The sequence below is a fragment of the Tinamus guttatus genome, unplaced genomic scaffold (genome assembly GCF_059628265.1).
Source record: "Tinamus guttatus ecotype Peru unplaced genomic scaffold, ASM5962826v1 Tinamus_guttatus_pri_ptg000227l, whole genome shotgun sequence".
Classification (NCBI taxonomy): Eukaryota; Metazoa; Chordata; class Aves; order Tinamiformes; family Tinamidae; genus Tinamus; species Tinamus guttatus.
In genome coordinates, this window is record NW_028288761.1 from 2,992,043 (window position 1) to 3,013,053 (window position 21,011).

The window sequence follows — 21,011 nt, forward strand, 5'->3', positions numbered from 1 at the left end:
AAAAGCAGACATTTAATTTAAAATTTAATCTAGATCTAGCTACAGACAGAATGGTCCTGTGGCAGATAGGTGCTGTAAGTGCATCCCAACAGGATACCAGCACTTCATATATTAGCTGGTGACATCTCTGCATTGGGTCAGGTAGCAGCAAACCAGTTTATCTTAGTACTATTCTGAGGCTCAACTATCTCCAAAACCACAGATTACGTGAAGAAGGTTATAGGTTATATAATTTTCCTCATTATCTAAATTTACCAATCTCTCTAGCATGCTATTGACTACAGCTTCACAGGCTGAGCATTAGCAGGGCATTGAAATGCAGTTGCTATTCATCAGAGAATAGTCAGGCTCAAGAAAACAGACTAATCAGATTTAGACACTAACTCAATTATGCTTGTTAGCAAAAATGTGTAGCAAAAACTATACTAGATAGCACGTGCTGGAAGGATGAACTTCAGAGTTTGATCTCTTCCTTCAGTGTGTAATTTTTCTTGCTTGGGACAATTGTTTCTTGGTTGTGCCTTCTCTGTACTGTCCCTTTGCTGGGTCCTAATGCTGATTCTCTTGACTCCGGACAGAATTTCATACTGCAGAAATAAAAAGGGAGTTCCTTTCTGATTACTAGCCATAAAGAGAATTGTATGCAATATATCCCTGTCCTTTCAAGCATGTTTCTACACACTGTTCATTGACAAGCCCTACTTGGATCTTTTCCTACAGACATTGTTGGAAATCCGTTTGTGTCATGTAAAAGCAGTTGGTTCCCATGAGTTGTCTCAGTGTGTCTCATCAACAGGCATGAGGTGAGCGAAATTCCTTGTATTGGCTGTAGATGAGATCTGGCATGTGGTTTCAGAATGAAGCACAGCAGTATATTAAACACTGGGAAGCCAGTCATAGGTATTAGTTGCCCATTGTACATCAGTTGTATCCCTGGTTTAAGACACAAGTAAAAGGTGACTTCTTTTTAAAATTGTCTATAAAAGCCCTGCCCTGAAAGAATTTTATCTTCATTGTTTTAGAAATGAAGATCTGCTTTTCTTCAGGTTGCTCTGCAGTCCAGACCAATACAAATGGCAGTGTCTTTTAGACACCTATCAGAGACACAGCATGCACATGGAGAAGACAAATAGCTGGCCTACAAGTTGATCAGCTGGATTTTCAGGAACTCAAGGTAAGGTGATACCACCCTGAAATCAGATGGTGACTCAAGAAGCAAGTTATTTCCCTGTCATCTTTCTCCATCTGCAAAACGGGTATATTTGTCCCTTGATGAAAAGCCATAATCTGTGTTTTGTTTAATCATTCAAAAAATACCTGAGCTGCCACAGGGGTGGCAAGGCAACAGGTAAGTGCAGCCTGTGTGCAGACTGCTGCATGGCTCTTTCTTTTGGCAGTGCTCATGGAGCTGCAGTACCTGAGATGCATCGTGGTGAGGAGTGCTTGAAGATGGTGCATCATGTGAATGGACAGGTTTGCCAGAGGGATGTCTTCTTTCCAATGTGGACAATAATCCCCTAGCCAGGGAGGCCTGTGTGGCTCATGGCACATGGACCAGTTTCTTACCAGAATGATACAGAGCAGCATAAGATTCAAAGAGCAGTTCTAAAGCCATTTGCAGAAGCAAAGTATATGTGTAAAAGGAGGGAATGTACCTGACTCTCCGCTATCTGTTACAGATTGGGCAGCTGTTCCAAAAATTACCTGCTGCTGGAAAAAAACCTATGTATTTTCCTGGGGAAGGATTTTCACTGGAGAAGAATGAATGCCAGTCACGCCAACATCAACTCCAAACATCCTCCACATTTTATTGGGCTGTAGCAAAATGCAGCCCTAGGTCTTCTGTCATCATAGCTGTTAACACCATTAATATTTGTCTTGAAATACGTTTATGTTTCTGCTCAACCTCTCTTGGTCCTTCCTTCTTTCTTTTGTTCCTTTAACTACTTCCGCAGTTAATCATTAATGACAACTGAAAATTTTTTGCACTGAGTAAGGGGAAAGAGTTGAGGAAATCCAAGACACTTTAATTTTAAGTGTCTGCATGACCTTAAAAAATTTTCAATGACATTAACCACCAGAACACAATCACAAAAGGAAAGTGGCTACAACTGAGAGGCAGTTTTTTCTAAGAACCTCTACTCTCAGATCCACCCTCATTTTAAACAAAACAGGGTTTTCCAGGCAATACAGAAAGCGCTGTACACCTGATACTCCTCTGCTACTCACCACCTGTGAAACCTAGATGTAGTAGGGAATCTGCCTGTGTTAGAGATGTCTCTCTGCAGACCCCAATGCAACGGATGCTGCAAAAAGAACCAAATGGCAAAGCTCTAGGAGGCAGTGGGAATGATCAGACTGCTTTATCTGTGATCAGAACCCACGGACGCTTTATCTCTGCTCAGCTCTGAAAATGATCCTTCATGTAACCATCCAAAACAGGGGCAAAGTAGAAGCAATGTTTCAGAACACTTCTGAATTGTGCCAAAGACAAGAGGACAGCTATGAGTGTTGAAATATTCAGTATGGATACTGAATACAATATGAATCTTGAAAACTGTTGCTCTGCTGAGTGTTAGCTTCAGAATGAGAGAAAATTCGGTGCATAAAAGAAATCACACTTCAATGCATAAAGCAAACCAACCACCATGAAGTAAAAATGAGGTGAGTTTTCTTCCCATCAATGTGGAAAAAATCCATTTAAAAATAGACCTTTTAAATACACAGCAGCAACATCAAAAATAAGCAAATTCGAACTGATTTCTTCAGCACACAATAAAGGATGTCAAAGCATGTGACGCAGAAAATATTTTCTGCTAATATGTGCTTTCTTGAGGTAGATAACCTAGGGAGCAGTACTGACACATAGTTTAATCGATTTTTATGATCGTCTCCACCCTCTGGTCAATATAGTCTTCTGTTTCACTGTAGGTCGCCCTCATTTTCCTCTTGCTGAGTGAAGCTGGTGGATTACTATGCAGAGTCTACCGCACAGAGTTTCTTCTGTCTTCTAGCATGGGGACACTTTGGCACTTACAATGCATTTTAATTCTATTGTGTATTTCAGTGCGGGATACCACAGGGTAAGTAGCACAATTCTGAATGTACTTTAATTCAGGAAGCTTAGTTAATGTTAAAGATAATTATTTTTTCTTTATTTTAGATATGTGGGCTACTGTACAATTGAACCATGTAATTTTTATAACAGAGAAATAATTTAGATTTTTGTCACCTAATTCTGAGCTGGCTTCTGGCTATGAGAGAAATCTCTAACAAATATGGGTTTCTAATGGCACATCTGAAAGGGAGAGATCTGCCCAAAATATCTACTGTGGTTATCAAATATTTTTTCATTCTGTGATTATAGGTACAATAGTATACATTCCTCTGGACTTGTGTGTAACTTGTGTTCCTTTGATCTGGTGTGTAACAGCTTAAAGAGAGAACTGAGTAGAGCCTAAATGGCAATGTTGTCACAGCTTGCTGTTTCTCATGGAGGAAGAAATCCAAGAAAAAACAGTAAAGAAAATTTCCTTGGTTGATTTGCCTTCAGCCCTTCTCTCCTCCTTAGCTTTCACTCAGTCTGCTTTCCAGTCACTTTGTGCATGGTATTGATGAAATAGTTTTTGTTTGTGTGATATTCATTCCTAAGCGCAGTTTCTCTGAATATCATGGTTCAGATTTTGAGGGGTAGTGCAGATAATCACAGTGATGCCTTCACTTACAGACAGTACAAGTACAGTAAGGAGAGTTAGGGAGGGTGTCACCAGAGACTGAACTGCACCCTGACTCCTGGTGCTGTGGAGTTGCCATCAGAGCATATGAAGAGCCACTACTGTGGCCTTGCAATTCTGGAAATCTCTTACCTACACAAAGCACCCAAACAGCCATACATCCATGCTGTGTGCTCTGGTGATACCATGGTCTAGTGTCAGCACATCTCTGCAGTTATAACTGTCCTTGCTGTGCATTGCTTTCAGGGTAAATTAGAGGCAGGTCTGAATGACATGACAACTTGGAGTTGTGAGAGATTTGCAGGAAATAGAAGCCTTTCAACAAATGCCTATTAGATGTGTGTGGTGCAGCATTTTACTGGCACTTACCTACTTTGCTTTGCAACAGTGGGGATGACAATGCCACGGATATGTTAATAGCAACACTTCGCTATTATACTGGCATTGTCTGGGCTGAGCTGACTCCAGCCAGCCATCCCATAGCTCCCCTGGTCTAGGAAAGTTGTTGTTCAGTTCAATGGGGCACAGAGCAGAGGATCCTTTCACCCTTAGAGGGAGTGAAGATATCCCATTGTTTATGTCATTCTTAAAGTATTATCATGAAGAAGTAAGGACAGACCGGAAGACGGAGGGTGAGACATTTATGAAGCCCTGGGTTTGGGTACTAATTCAGTAAGAACACCCAAGTCCCTCAAAGTCCCTTTCGTGTTCACAGTCTACATCTCCATTATGGACATGTTGTTAAAAAAATCTTTCTTGTGCATTTTTGAGTCACTAAATCCACAGAGGCCTCACTATGTAATATTTTATTGGCAGGATCAAGCAAAGACCAATTGGTGGCTTGAGAACATGGGAGCCTAAAGCAGGTAACTGTGTGTCATTAGAGCTGCTAACATCCTGGGCAGGTTCTGAGCATAGTTGTTCCTCTTACTTATGTTAATGTATTGTGCTTCAGCTTACCTCACCAGATGTGATTTTAACAACAATTCAAGGCCATTTTGTGACTGGACCCAACCTTGCAATGTGAACCAGGGGCTGTGGATACGAACCAAGCATGACACTCCAACTGATGGAACAGGTCCCAGTGGAGACTATCCCGATGGAAGTAAGTGCTCAGCTGAGGCTGATTTCAGAAGACAGCTTTACAAGCTTGTTTGTTTGTTTAATGAGATCCATGAAGCCCTTGATATGTGTCAGTTTGCTTTCCTACAAGCATCTGACTGACTTTTTCACCATGTAAATAGCATGATTATAACTGGGTTGCCCTAGGCACTGGAGGACTGGAAACCTTTACCAGTCTAGGGAAGCTGAAGAATGCTTAATATCTTACAGAGAATTCAGTGATGTGCAGCAGATCATTATTAAAGAGAGTTTTTGTGGCCAAGTTACACTGATATCAGTTAGTGGCAATGAACATAATGATTGCTGACACTGACAGTAGATAACATGCATATTGGCAAAGAGTGTTACAAGATAAAGTCTGAAATTAAAAAACAAAAATTTTTAAAAAGCTACAGCTACATGTGATTGAAAAAAATAACATCTAATGTGATTATATCATCAAAAGAGTGGTTAAAACAGCTCTATCCCTATTTGTCTGAACCACTAGTCCTGCACTAATATCCGTCCAATAATGGGGGATCAGTTGGCAGTCATATTGCTTTTTACAATTATCTCCATTTTGGAAGGAAGCAACTGTCAGGCTCAGTAATTAGTTATATATTAGTTATTAATTAGTAATTTCTGTTACATTATTTTCTGCATTTTTGCTCATAAAAATTCTTTGTTGAAGAGAATTGAAATGCTTTCAAGTTGGATTCATGCGAATAAAAATGGCTTATTTTTGAATGGACACGGAACATTTAACATAAGATTACTTGCATTTCCCTCTCCCCAGTAAAAATCCTAAAATATTCAGCTGGATTTTGGATGGTATGTAGGAGCCATGGTGTCATTCATTTCTCTCTGATTCCTTTACACAGTCAAGTGAGAGACAATTAACTTTTAACTACACTGGGGGAATTTAACTTTGATCTTAGCCCAGAGAATTTGCGGGAACACAAAAATCTTCAGACTTAGTAAAGATCTTAACATTTTTTCCTATAGGAATTGATTTATCTCATATTGAATCAATTCAAACCATGTTACAGATAATTTTCTCATTCTCAAAGGAAACATTCTATTTTTCTGAATTTTGGAAAGCTTCATTCCTTTTGATAATATCAAACCAAATATTTTGGTGGGCTGAATTCTTTCTACACATTTCATTATGCAGTAAATTCTGTATTTCTTGCTATCCCTTCCATTTTGAGGTGAAAACAAATATGGAAGAGTTGTTTTTTTTTCCTTCTGCCAGGAATTTTCTCATCTTGTGACCATTTTTTTTTTTTAAATGTATCCTCTAAGTACAGTAGATTGCATGATTTTCCTTTAAGGAAAGAGGAAAATGAATATGGATCAAAGGAGCAATGTAGCAGGAGATTGTGTCTCTTGGAAGAGACCTACATCTTTATCTGTGAGCCCAAAATAGCTATTTGTATAAGATCAGACGTGCTTGCTTTGCTCTGCAGCCCATGTTCTACTTTGGCTAGCTACATTGTGCTAACCATCAAATTGCAAACATATTCTTTGCTTCTTTGTACTGTTTTTCTTCTACAGCTTTATTTCTGAAGATGCTTTTGATTTCTTCCAGAGTCGGGTTGTACTTCAGTTTTAAATGGCATTTAGCAGGATTCAAAGATTCAGCAGTGTTTTTACACTTTTCACTTTGCAGATGGCTATTTCATCTATCAAGAAGCAAGTAATCTGATCCCATTTGACACTAACAGACTTGAGAGTCCATATATTGCAGTATCTGAAAATATTTGCATAGACTTCTGGTACTACATGTTTGGGTCAGAAGACCTGAATGAGCTGAGAGTGCTTATCCAAGATACAGGAGGGGAATTTGTCATTTGGAGTCGGAAGGGAAATCAGAGTTCCTCATGGATATATGGTGCTGTTACTCATAATTTTTCAACACAGAGAACAATAAAGGTAATATATTTTTGGAATAAATTTCTTTTTGCACTGTTAACATGTACAATTTGTCAGTTTTTTGCAGACTGTAAAGAGTTGTGCATATAAGTCCAAAAATATAACTAAGGTTTTCTTGGTTTACATTTTGCAAACATAGTAGCCTCATACTCTATGCCAATGAACTGAGATAAGAAAGAAATAACCCTCTGAGTTTCACTGGTGCTATTACTCAGGGGGTAAAATATGCTTATTCTTTCTACTTACTTATGTACTTTATGCTTTCTCTTTTTACTTCCTCATTTTATCATGACATCATGGATTTTGCCGTAATCAAATGCATCTTGTTTTGCTGTGAGTTAAGATTTAAACTTTGGGATGCTGCCTGCATTGGACTCCTTTGTAGATTTCAGAAAAATAATCCTCACAGGTCATTTATCAGCCAGCAAAATAGAGGACAGTGTTTCCTCAAGTCTTTACCTTATTACAGATTTTTTTTTACCTTCTAAAGAAAGTCAGGAAATCTATTCCACCCTCAGCTTCTTTGATGTCTTTGGAGGCACACTAACAAGGAAATTTTGAAAATATGCTGAAAATGTGCATTGGCCTGAACAGCTCACTTTGCTTCCTGCCTAGGTCATTTTTGAAGCTGTCCGGGGACTGACAGAGTATGGGGACACAGCACTGGACAACGTGGGAGTAAGGGATGGGTTCTGTGGTGAGTCTACGCAAATCATAGTGCACACCTTTTACTCATCCCTGTTTAAGATGTTGACAATCATTCAATTTCACACAGTAAAAAATTCTCACAACTCCAAGTCTCAAAAAAAAAGCAGCACAACATTTGACACAACAACATTTATAGATCCAACATCTATCATTAGAATGTTTTCTATTTTCTCTGAGTTTCTTCCCAAATCTTTCCTCATCATCACAAATGTGGTTGGAGTAAGACATTTCCTTCTCTGAAAAGTGTTCATTTTCAAGAGTTCTAGCAAGCTTTACTTCCCTTTTGAGTTTGCAGTGTATCTCTAAACTTAACCAAGTCTATACACAGTGTTTTTGGCTTCCAAGTTAAATGCTCAACATTTAACAGCAACTCTCTATCCATACAAGTTCAGCAAACACAAAACACTGCTATATGCTACACAGAGAAATAACCGTCAGGCAATAAAACTGAGGTCTACCACTGACTCTGACTGTGAATCTGCAATTTGAGCTTGGTCTGCCCCTCTAACAAACCAGCCAAGACTGTCGTGGCTGTAGATGGCTAGGATCTAGGAGTGAACTACAGTTTCAGATTATTTAGTGCTATTCACACAACACTTAAAATCTGAGTTGTGCAAGAGGCTTGCTGAATGTAATATAGGAAATGTCTTTATGTCTTAATAGAAACCACTTCTCTTTGTGAAGCCCTGTTTGTATACAGGCAATAAATGTCTCAAGTTCACACTAATGAGGTTCATGGGAGAATGAAGAGTTCCATTCAGGGCCAAACTCTCAGAATATATCTTTTTCTTTGAAATTCTATGAAAAAAAATACCTGGAGGTTATTTTTAGGTCCAGGTAGAGACAGTACTTAGTGTTCCCAGGCACATCAGCACATGATTCAGCCACTGGATGGTGCACTAATGTAATCCCAAGATACAAGAGAAAGGTGCTCCTGTCTCTACTCAACTGTATGACTACTAATAAAAAGAAAATTAAGTGGATTATAGGCTCTGATGAAAATCAAATTCCTCCTAACCCTTTTGTTTCCATGAGAATGTTTGATTGAATGGTATTTTTAATCAAATATATGAATAAACAAATAAGCGCCTGTTTCTTAGATGAAAAAGTAATTTTCAAGACAACTTTAACAGGCAGTCTTTCAGTTATTATGCTGCTGTTCATGTTGTCATTAGCAGAAATTTCTCATCTTACATCTCGAGGGGCAGGAGTTATAGGAATAAGTTTCTTCTGTGTTTTTTCTTATCCTTACAAAAAGTTACCTTCGAGCCTGTTGAGAAGTATCCCTTTGAACATACAGTTGTTTTCAGAATTCCTCTAATTTTTCCTATTTTTAAAAAGCTAAAGGCACAATTTTGTGCTGAATGTGCAAAATCTGAGGTGGGAGATGGATGCAGGGAGATGGATGTGAAGAAGTGGGCATGTAAGAAGCAGCTGTACAAGCTGCACTTCTCGTACAACAAGTGGTATCAAACATTCAGTCCTCAGTGGAGGTCTCACAGGATGTGATGGGAGAGTAGCTGAATGGAGATAGCTGTTGTTTGTTTTGTGAAGGAGCAGGAATGAATACATTCATGCTCCGAAGGTTTTGATCAGCTTGTTGTATTTCCAGAGACACAGATTCCCAGTTATTCAGAAGTCATCAATGGAATGTGTATGGCATCAAGAACATGCCTACCTACCTTGGTTCAGCTAGTTCATACATGCATTTTCTGGTGGATGAATAATAGGTGCAGAAGATGATAGAATGTGTAGGCAAGCAGAATGTGTAGGCATCAGCAAATTCTCCACAATGCCACTGTTCATTGTGTCTGTCACGAGGAAGCTCTTAAAGCTCTCATTTTCCAAAGAAATAAAAATCTTTTTGAAGAAATAACAGATCTTTCTAATTAAAAAATACCATTGCCCTGAGAGTCATTTGGTTCTGCTGTGTCACACCTGCTGGCAGACTACTCATTCCCTGTCCTGTCAACACTTGCAGAGTGTATGACCTTCACTGCCTTAATGTACACAGCAGAGGAAATCACATATCCAATTGTACATACATTTCCAGCTTCAGGGAAGCATGCAAGGACAAGCTCGGTTACTGTCACCCAGGCAACAGTCAGACAAGCTCCTCTAAGAACTGAAGAGAATATTTCCTCAAATGCTTATTTTTATACAGAGGCAATTCCATTTTCATCACTAAAAAACCCTCCCAATTTAAGCTGGTAAAGAGTATGCAGAAATTCACATATGTTGGTGAGTACATAGTATGTACTCCTTAATGTTATAACTCATTGTATTGCCCCGTCTTTTCTACCAACAGGTGCAGTTTCCACTCCTGCGCCACCAACATCTACACCAACAATACCTCCAGTGATCCTTCCAGTGACAGGTAATTTTAGCTAAACACCTATGCTAGCCAATGCATTGTAGAAGAGCACCTGAGGTTTTTTCTAATAGCGCTACTTGCTTAGTCCAATTAATTTATCTGGGTATGTCTACCATTGTTCTATGCTATGTAAACTTGACATTGCTTCAGTTCTCCCACATGTGATATGCAAAATAGGGATGACCATATTTTGCTACTGCATAGTAAAAATAGGAAGTGGCTTCTCTAGATGCACTCCTGTATTAACAAGAACACCTTCCTTTTTCACGTCTCTAAAAGCAATTTGCAGTATATATGGGGACCCTCACTATTACACATTCGACAAGCAGCGTCATGATTTCATGGGCACCTGCACCTACACCCTCTCCAAGCTGTGTGAGAGCAACAGCTCCCTGCCCTACTTCAATGTGGAAGCAGCCAACGAGTACAGGGGAAGCAACACGCGTGTGTCCTATGTTCGATACGTGGACATCGATGTCTATGGCTTCAGGATCAATCTGGGTCAAAACAGAGTTGTTACGGTAAGGTTGGAGCCCACTGTATTTCATCAGTGACTTCTACTGTGAATGTAGAACTTGTAGTACACTGGGTATAAATTTCCAGTGAACACTCCGTGATGTTTAGGGGGGAATCAGATAGCTAGGTGTAGGAGTAGTATGGAGTCTTATAAAGAAAGCAATGGGATTTTATAACTGAAAACACAGGCTAATTTTGTGCACTACAACTAACACTCCAAATAGAGTTGGTGGGTTATCCTGTCTTTCTAACTTGGTCCCACCTCCAAGCATGGTCTGCAGCAGGGAAGAGAGAGGCATGTACCTCTTCCTGTCTGTGCTGGTGATTATTTCCTGATCCTGTAAGATGGCTTGCAAAGCTGCATGCTCATCCCTGATATCTAGTTATTGCTCATCACCGATAACATTGCTTAACACCTACCACTTCCAGTAAAGGAGGAGTAGATGAGAGAGTCCCCAGTGGACAATCTGATTACTTTCCATATACTGATTGTGTTGTTTGAGCCATCATTGTGTTTTTAACATTTCTTTGTGGCTCTTTTCCACAGTATAAAGGGCCTGGCGGGTGATAGGTTTTTGATTCAAAACATACAATAAGTGAATAGAACACTTTATTTCAATACTGCCCTTCTTATAAGAAAGTAGTGCTGTGATTTATGCAACAGGAGACAGAAGTTCAAACGCATAATAGCAACTTTCTTATCTGGTCTTAGAAACACAGTGAAATTGATATGCATGTTTTTCCAGCTGTTTCTTTTTTATATCTTGCCTTTGTATTTCCTCATGGTCTCATTATTTATGTTTCTACCTACCTATATATGTAGTAACAATAAATATGCATGCATGAAAGTATATGTTAATTTTATTGTATGTTACCTTGTGTATGAATATGTTTGTATGTACATGTATGTAAAACTATATGTAGACTTCTACTTAGGCAGTTTTTCTTTCTATTGTCTGAAATTTTATATCTGAAGAAGAAAAGAAAAAAGAAAAATAGAAAAACTAAAAAGAGAAAGCCTTCTCAAGATTTGTCTAATGCTGAAATTTTTCTGATTATTCATGCTAGTTCACATTTTTTGAAACTTACATCATGTGCTTGCTTGCTCAGAATTAAAAAAGAAAAAGAAGAAAAAAACTTATGTAAGCAGATAAGATAATGCAGACAGACCATGCTAAGTATCAGTCCTTTGTCAGGTGGGTGAATTCACCAAGCCCATGTTCTGTGCAGACACCAGTTCATTTTGACCACATTCCTTTTGGAACTGGAAAGCTGTATAGCTCCATTAGTGTGGTCCTGAGCCCCTAGTTTGTATGCCCATATATGCTATATATATTAAACAAGACTTAGAAAAGGCAATTAGTGTTCTTACTGCTTTTACAGGCTCATTGTGCAAGGCTTAAGCTCAATGAAGGGATATGATCTGAAAGGCTTATCATGAAAACACTTCTTTTAAAGCCAATATGAAGATTGTCTCTCCCTGTGCCTGCAGGTTGATGGAGTCAGCCAGGTGCTTCCTGTGACCCTGGTATACAGTGTCAGTATTTCTATCAGTGGGCAGTATGTTGTGGTTACTACTGATTTTGGACTGATGGTCAAGTTTGATGGAGATCACAGAGCAGAAATCACTCTTCCCAGCACCTACATGTCTAAAGTCTGTGGAATTTGTGGGAATTATAATGGACACAAAGCAGATGACTTCCTTAACCCAGATGGAGAGATGGAAACAAACTCGGTCAATCTTGGAAACAGCTGGCAGGTTTACAATGATTCCAGGTAGGACTCTAATAATGATATCAGCCCTTAGATGATTGCTATATAATGAGCAATATTTTAAGCAACTATTGTATGTGGGCCAAAAATGTCATCTACATACTCTTCTGAGCTTTTACTTACTTCATTTGTCTGGATAAAATTTCACAGCACCTTCAACTGTGCCAAAAAGAAAAATTGAATAAAACATCTTCCCCTAGGATTTCAATCTGGTTTAGAGATATTGTTTGTTTTATAATTTAACAATATATTATGAAATGATCATAGATGTTTAAATAAAAATGTTTTTACTTCTCGCTTGTCCTTCCTAAATACTTTCTATGTGCAAAACTTGTTTTTAGACTTAAAAGAAAACCAAAATTAAAATTTAGGTTTCTTTCAAGCTACTCAAAAGTTATAAGGGTGAAATCATATTAAAATCTGAGCCTCTGTCTTAACTGTTGGAGAAGTACAACTTTCAAATATGTCATGCTTAGCTTGCAGCCAGCTCTATTATTAAGTATGATTTCAGTCTTGAATATTTGTGCATGCAAAGTTCATCAGTGAATTTTTCCACATCTTTTTTTCCACTAGGTGCGTGCCAGATGATGGTCATACTCCAAATTGCACTACTGATGAAAAACAAATGATCCAAAGTAATGAATACTGTGGCCTAATCACTGATCCTGAGGGTCCATTCCAGAACTGCCACTCAGTAATTGATCCACAGAGTTATTCTGAAGCTTGCCAGTATGATCTGTGTGAACTTCATCTGAATGACGCAGCACTCTGTCAAAACCTGCAGGCCTATGCAGATGTATGCCAAAGTGCAGGAGTTCTTCTGAAGTCATGGAGAAATGCAACCTTCTGCCGTATGTATCAAAGATAAATGGAAATTACTTCAGGAAGACAGAATTAGGACTACCTGAACATTACAAGATATTGTTTTGAATTCACACATGGTGAATCTTGATTGATGAAGCTAGCAATTTCAGCAGTAGTTATATGCCTCAGTTTTAGTTCTTTAGCAAACTTCAACCAGAATAGGAGGTTGGAGGAAAGGAATACATACTGTCTAGCCTATTTTAAAATGGAATTGTGGGCTTTTCATTTGAATTTCTCTAGTGTCCCTTTACTTTCGTTCTGTGGTATTAACTATGCCAAGGACATTTGTCTAGAGAGTATTTTATATTCTGAGAGAGATGTGCTCAAGCTTTAGTATCTTTAAGGAGAAAAAAAAAACATCATTTTGCAATTGCCTACTAGGCATTTGAGAGCTTCGCCCGGTGTCTCTCAGGGGAAGTTGAGATGCTTTCTCTGATGAACCCAGCCTTACTATCCCACAGAGTGGATGATTGGAAACACTGTTACTGGCACCAGCTTTCATTTCCCTCTGTGTAAAAGGAGAGGGAATGTAAGATATTTGTCCCTATGGATCTGGGGGAAAGCATCAGAGATGTCCTGAACAGGCATGATGACTGGTGAATTCAGATGGGAGAGGAGGGGACACAAACACAGTCATGGAATGCAAGGTCAGGACAGAAGTGAGAAGCCTGTGAAACAGAGATTGTTTCCATGCTACTGGGAATGGAGGATGCAGAAACGAGGGTGGGGAAGAGACAGAGAGAGACAAATACAAGAGAGATGTCAGGTCTTGAAGTAATGGGCAGGTTTGAAGTAATGTGGTTAAAGTGAGATGGAAGCAAAGACCCTCCTTGTGTGAATATTATTAAAGATAAAGAACATTCATCAAGTATTCAGGCACATGTTACAGGAAAAAAAAAATCACCCTATCTTTAGACAGGATTTAAATACTCTCTGGTAAAAAGTCCTGAGCAGAATTGCTCACACCAGGAGTGATGCAGAGAACTTGAAATATTGATTTAGTGCACTGCAGTGTCTTATATGCTCTGTGCCCTGAAGTAGATGGGGAACCTGCAGAAAGAGACTGCTCTGTAAGCAGTCTGGAATAAAAGAAGCCTGATTTCTTTTGGATTTTTTTTCATGATTGTAATTTTCAGCTGGAACAGTTTCTCTGCTGGGGACATTATTAAGGTTCTTTTTTCCCATATTGGGTGTCTAAGCAGCAGTGAGTACTTTGCAGCTGTCCTTTCTGCTGAAGGAGCTTGCAGAATCTCTCCTCTTCGCCTTGCTTCTATTTCATTTTTTGGACTTGAATTATATTTTTGTCCCCTACTCACCTTGAAGAATTGTTTGCAATAAGTCAGCTGGGTCAATTTCATAAATAGGGGAATAGATGTAGAAAAGTGCAAAGTAACTGTTTGAGCACTTCCTCCTTGGGGCAGCAGGGTAAAAATAGACCTAAAATATGATATTAAAATGGAGCAGCAATGTATACATACATAAAAGCTGAATGAGGATTATTCACACAACTTCAGTCCTGAAAACTTCTCACCTGAAAATTCATGTGTTTAAAGGCTCTAATTAGACTGCCATTTTTCTATTTATGTGTAGCAATCTAAGAATATAGCAGAGAAATAACAAACCCTGATTATTTAACACATATTACAAATATTGATGAATTGAAAAAGTATGAATTAAGGAATTACTATAAATAGAATTAAAAAACAGATCTGTAAGTGAAATGCATAAAAAAGGATTAATAAAGGAAATTTTATTTCATTATACAGCACCGGCCTGCCTAGCCAACAGCCACTACGAGTCATGCGCAGCAGCGTGCCCAGCTACCTGTGTTGACCCAACAGCGCCCTACAGCTGTGGCCTGCCGTGCGTGGAGGGCTGCGTGTGTGACAGCGGGTACCTGCTCTACAATGACCGCTGCGTGCCCAGCCAGCAGTGCGGCTGTTGGCACAACGGGCAGCACTACCCCGTGAACTCGGAGTTCTGGACGGACAACACCTGCTCCTCCAAGTGCACGTGTCCAGGGCGCGGGAGCAAAGTGCAGTGCTCCGATGCCTCGTGCCCGGCAGACCAGTACTGTGGGGTGCAGAACGGGAAACCCGACTGCTTGCCGTACTCTTACGGCATCTGCCACATCCACGGGGACCCTCACTACAACACCTTTGACAGTGTGACGCACGACTTCATGGGCAACTGCACCTACACTCTGGCCAAAGTGTGCTCCAATGGCACCTCGCTGCCCTACTTCAATATTGAGGCCAAGAACGAGCAGCGTGGCAACCCCACGGTGTCCTACGTGCGTGAAGTCCTGGTGGAGGTGTACGGAGAACGCATTGCGATTGTCAAGAACGAGCGGAGCCAAGTGCTGGTAGGGAGCAGGGCTGGCCAGAGGGTGGTGTGTCGGCCAGGGGCAGGTGGCTTTTCTTGGCAGGCTCTTGCCCGAACCGGACTCTTTGGTCCCAGGTGTGGGTGGGCTCCCCGCAGAGCACTGGGGCACTGTCTCCCTGGTGTTTGCATTGTGGAAGGGCTGTAGGAGGAAGAAGGGGAGAGGGAATGTGGCCAGTGAAGAGCAGAGGTCCCGCGCAGGGCAGGAAAGGGCAGGGCTGGCCAAGCGTGAGAGGCGCGTGCGTGTGAGGGGCGCGTGGGCACCGGTGTGCCATGGCAGGTTCTGGGGCCTGTTTGCTGCGTGAGGGAGGCCTCACGGAGGCTGTGTGCAAGGGCCCATTGGGTTGTGTCTGCCCTAGGTGAACGGGGAGCGCCGGACCCTGCCGGTGAGCGCAGCGGGAGGCGCCATCAGAGTGAGCGCGAGCGGCCTCTACATCGTGCTGGAGACGGACTTCAGCCTGACAGTGTCCTATGACGCCGACCACTCGGTGGAGGTGAAGGTGCCCACAACCTACTTCAACCTGACGTGTGGCCTGTGCGGGAACTTCAACAGCCTGCGACAGGACGACTACATGATGCCCAATGGGCAGCAAGCCGCCAACTCCAACGAGCTGGGAGAGAGCTGGAAGGTCCCCAATGGGGACGATGACCTCTACTGCCGTGTACCCGAGGAGCCTGAACCCTGCAGTGCGGAAGAGGAGGAGCTCTACCAGTCGGACGTCTTCTGCGGCCTGCTGACCGCCAGGCCGGGCTCCTTTGAGAACTGCCATGCCGTGATCAACCCGCAGAGCTACTTTGATGCGTGCTTGTACGACCTTTGTGCCCTGAGCGGTGGGCAGGAGGTGCTGTGCGCTGCTCTGGAGGCCTATGCTGCCGCGTGCCAGGGAGCAGGCGTGACTCTTCTGCCCTGGAGGAATGCCACCTTCTGCCGTGAGTTTATTTTGCAAATAGACTTTTTGAATTGCTCTCTTGTAGTCTGAGCAAGTTGCTTTCAATACCTCACCTAACCCAGAGCTTTGAAATTTTTCATATACATTTGCACTCAAAATATCGAGGGATAATAATCTGTAATATTTACAGCATGATATTTTTCCTGCAGAGGGCATGGAAGGTGCATGTTCTTTTTTTTTTTTTTTTTTTTTTTTTTTTAAGAAAATATGCAGAAGGATAGCTGTGGATTCCTGACATTGTTGTTTCACTTCACTTATATTGGATATTTGGCTTTCATACATCTTTGCACATACAATGACTTTAGCAGCCCATCGACTTTTATAAATGTACCAGCTAAATATTTGATATGGTGTAAAGAGACTTAGTTTTACTTGGAGTCGAATGTGCTTAGCAGCCAGAGCATATATTTTAAACATTCATGCCTTTCTCATGTTGTTTTTTTCTCTTTTTTAAGTTGTATCCAAATAAGATAGGGAATTTCAGTCTCCAAAGAAATTTCTGAAGAAACACTGTCACTAGTTCAAAATAATCTGATTTTTGTATGGTGCTTTCATATGAGTTGTGTTCATCACTTCAGAGCCTTTTCTTGTTTTTCAGCTGTTGCATGCCCTTCCAATAGTCATTACAACCCATGTACTGGTGCTTGTCCTGCAACTTGCCTTGACCCTCTTGCACCTAAGAACTGCAGTCGACCTTGTGTGGAAGGGTGTGAATGTAACACTGGTTTTGTCATCAGTGGTGGACATTGTGTGTCCATGAGCAACTGTGGCTGCCTTCACAATGAAAAATATTATGAGGTTCGTTCTGGCACTTATTTCAGGGACTTATTTCACAGCTTTCCAATAACATTAGCTGTTTTTAACTCTTTTTGGTTTTGTTTTGTTGTTTCCAACAGAAAGGAGAAACTTTTTGGCAGACAAACTGTGCAGGCCAATGTCTATGTTCTGGAAATAACACTTTATTTTGCAATTCAGACACATGCCAAGTAAGCGAAGTTTGCAAGGTGCAGAATGGACTTTTGGGATGTTATCCATTGAATCCTAGCACCTGCCACATTTTTGGGGATCCACATTATATAACCTTTGATGGCAGACTGTATCATTTCCAAGGAGACTGCAATTATACAGTTGTTGAGACCTGCACAAATTCTTCTGAGTGGTTTTCAGTGACATCCAGAAATGAACATAGAGGAAATCCAAACTGGACAGCCTTGAACTCCATTGCTTTCACACTGAAAGATCTTCACATTGTTGTGAAGAAAAACAAGGAGACCTATGTAAGTACTATACTTTAAAGACAAACAATCTATTGCAGCTGTGCATTGCCTTTTTCTGTCTCACAGAACTGTATCAAAGTTCTCTGATTTTTTTTTAAACCTCCAAGACTGCACATACCAGAGAGCATAGAAATGTGTTTTTAAGAAGGCTTAGATCAGTATAGCTTCCTTCTGTCCCTTCAAATCTTCTCAGCATTAGGCTGTAGAAAAAAACAATATCTGCATCAATAATAGAAATACACTACTGAACTAAATCTAATTCTGAGTTTTACAGATCTACTCTTTAAAATTGAAACAGCATTTTTGCCATACACTCTCAGACTCATTTAAACAAGCTATTCAAAGTATTGCTATTTGTGTAGTTTTGACAACATGGAGCTCAGCTTGTGCTACATACTCCTACCCAAGATGGGATAAGTATACATCTGATTAGGCTCTGTTAAGCTTCAAACTGCTGTGTGTATATTACTCACTAGAATCAGACTTGGTGATAGAAGCTATACTATTCACTTTGTGGATATCTACTTTGTTCCTGGAAGCCTTGTTGACTTCTGTGTTTGTGTGGGGTTTTTTATTTTCTTTAGGTGAATGGAGTCCAGGTTCATCCTCCTGTGGATTTGAAACATGGAACTAGAGTAACGTTAAAGGAACGCTATGTGGTCATTGATACCTCTGTAGGGATCCAGGTGAAGTTTGATGGTGACCAGGAGCTTTTTATTCAGGCTGATGAAAGTCTCAAAGGAAAGCTGTGTGGTCTGTGTGGGACATACACTGACAACCAGCTGGATGATTTCCTAAAACCAGATAAAGTCCTGGAACAGGATCCAAATAAATTTGGTGACAGCTGGGCAGTAAAAGATGATAGCTGGATGTGAGTATCTGATATATTAGAGCAAATAGCAAAAAGCTGAAACATGAAGCTTCAAGATGAAGGATTAATATGCATTGATTTATGTTCTATAGAAACCTTTCCTTGATAATACTTGTTTTCCAGCACTTTCGTCTTTGAGTGACACTGCACTTCAAAAGAAAGCATAGAAATTTTAAAATTACTATTCATATATTTTCTATACGAATATTGTATATTTTAATCAGAATTTGGCTTCATTTTGCATATTAACTTGATTTTTTTTCTTATTTTTCCATTCTAAAATATTTCTGGCAACTATGAGAAAGCTAAATATGTATCACAAGTTCAACTCCTGAGATAACTCCACATTGATAAAGAGAGCCAAAGGTCTTTTCTCTGTCTATTAATACTGTCATATACAAAATACTGCTTTTACTATATGCAATGGTGAATTTAAGTTATTTTTCCAGTGCTAAATAGCTGGTCATATATCAACAGGTCACTATTATATTTTTACTGGGGAATTATGAGTCTAATTGTAATTATTCTGAGTTTCTGGTCTGATAAACTAAAGGTCAGAATACATAGTGTATCTCAGAATTTTGGCATAGGGTTTCATGACTGTTGAGGTGTATTTTGTAGTCATAACATTTATTGTATAGTAAAATATAAATATTTAGTGTATTACCAAGTTGCTGTCTATTTTTGATGCAGGTGTAATCCGATTGCTGTTGTACCACCCACCTGTGATGCAGTGAAAGAGAAAGAATATGAAGAACTCTGCAAAACCATTTTGAATAGTAGTGGGCCTTTTGAAGTCTGTCATTGGTACATTCCCCCTCAGCTCTACTTCGAGAGCTGTGTCTATGATCTGTGTGCTACAGAGGGAAATTCTGAACAGTTTTGCAAAATTTTAGAGGCGTATGCTGCTGCCTGTGAACTTGGAGGTGTAAATCTGGGTGACTGGAGAAAAGATACCATCTGTGGTAAGTCACGGGGTCATTTATCAAATAACTTCATACTACAAATATAAACTCAGGTGACCGAAAAGTTGAAGAGAATTTCAGAAAAGGTGATTCAGGGAAGATGTAGGAAAGTCAAATGCTTAGCAGCTCAGGAAATCAGACAGCTCACCTTGGGTGCTAATCATGGTCTTTCAATATTCGTTTTAGGTCAAGAAGTTTCAACGTTTTTGACTTAAGTCTTTTGTTCAGAATTGGATCATGAAAGATAACAGACACAATTAAGGGCTCAGGCTAGGACAATTGAGAACTTGGTCTAATGAATTTACACTTTGGCTTTAATAAACTATTTTATCTTTTGAAAAGTGTTAACCAACATTTATGCAACCTGTCTACAGCTCCAGGTTTTCACTGAGTGTTTGAAATAACTTCAGCATCATATAAACTAGAGCTTTTAAAATTAGTAAGGGAGAATCCTGCAATTTGAGCTGTATGTTATCTTCAAGTGGTAACACTATCAGGCGCTTAAAATCTTAATGGGCTAGTTAACACAGAGACAAAATTGGCTCTAAGCAATTGTTTCTTCCACAACTAGTAGAGATCATTACCAAAACCAGCAAAAAAGGCAGCCTAAATATGAGGTTATAACAGGAAAATACATCCCATGACCTCTTTCCAATGCTGAGGCAATACTTCTCATTCTTGTTTTTAAGGAATAAAATGAAATAGGAGACCATTTCTTACTATGAATCCTTGATTTCCATCCCAGTAGCCTTTTGAGAACAAATTAAATACCCACCGAACCAAACAGAACAGCTTTGAGCAATTTGCTCAATAAACAGGGCCGTGGCACAGTGTAAAAATACAGTATATTAGTGACATTATGATGACAACTGAGGAATGGACAGGTAGTATAAGATACATTCTCACAAACACAATTTTATATTTCAAAATGAGTTCATCTGTACTGTTACTGTCTATTAATTCCATTGAAGCACCTACATTTTTTTGTCCATGGATGTGGGTGGCAAGTAGAAGAGCATGGTCAGAGCAAGGAGAGATTTCTAAACCTCAATGTGGAAATTCTGCTTTTTCTTCCTATATCACATGCAGCTGCCCCAACTGCTTGCAATTTGTCCTGCACATTTGAGGTCGACTTCTGTGAGTGGGAACAGGCAGCCAATGATGATTTCGACTGGATAAGGCACAAGGGGGCAACACCCTCACCAGATACCGGCCCTTCCTATGACCACACGACAGGCGGTAGGAAAAAGAGCAAGTGCATGGCTTCAGTTGGGGGGCTCTTCCTGGAAAGAGGGCAAGCAGACTCTTCATATAGGAAATACAGGGCTTGTGTTTCCTGGGCTTGATTCAGAGTTTTTGGCGCAGCCAGGAATCTGTGTGGGGGTGGATGAAATGTGCAGAAGATGCATTGAGTGACTATTTCTATACTTTTCGGGGAAGAGGTTTCAGACAAGGCATATCCAGCTTCAGAAAAGATGACTTCAGTATAGGGTCCTTCTTTTGGGAGGCTTGTCTTTTCCTAAGTAGGACACCAGTGTAATCTCTGGAAAACCCTTCTGGG

The 21,011-nt window shown here is 40.2% G+C and overlaps 1 protein-coding gene across 1 annotated transcript in view; it reads left to right on the plus strand.

The window, feature by feature from the left end:
- Positions 1-3,015: 3,015 nt before the first annotated feature.
- Positions 3,016-21,011, plus strand: part of LOC104568519 (uncharacterized) — a 92,212-nt gene continuing 74,216 nt past the window's right edge. Inside the window, exons 1-16 of the mRNA XM_088525585.1 lie at positions 3,016-3,083; positions 4,551-4,600; positions 4,690-4,839; positions 6,508-6,770; positions 7,386-7,467; positions 9,787-9,855; positions 10,132-10,373; positions 11,861-12,144; positions 12,715-12,992; positions 14,772-15,370; positions 15,747-16,317; positions 16,936-17,135; positions 17,234-17,614; positions 18,199-18,485; positions 19,179-19,450; positions 20,540-20,689. Coding sequence (XP_088381711.1) covers positions 3,016-3,083; positions 4,551-4,600; positions 4,690-4,839; positions 6,508-6,770; positions 7,386-7,467; positions 9,787-9,855; positions 10,132-10,373; positions 11,861-12,144; positions 12,715-12,992; positions 14,772-15,370; positions 15,747-16,317; positions 16,936-17,135; positions 17,234-17,614; positions 18,199-18,485; positions 19,179-19,450; positions 20,540-20,689 — 3,946 coding nt within the window. The remainder of the gene's footprint in view (positions 3,084-4,550; positions 4,601-4,689; positions 4,840-6,507; positions 6,771-7,385; positions 7,468-9,786; positions 9,856-10,131; positions 10,374-11,860; positions 12,145-12,714; positions 12,993-14,771; positions 15,371-15,746; positions 16,318-16,935; positions 17,136-17,233; positions 17,615-18,198; positions 18,486-19,178; positions 19,451-20,539; positions 20,690-21,011) is intronic.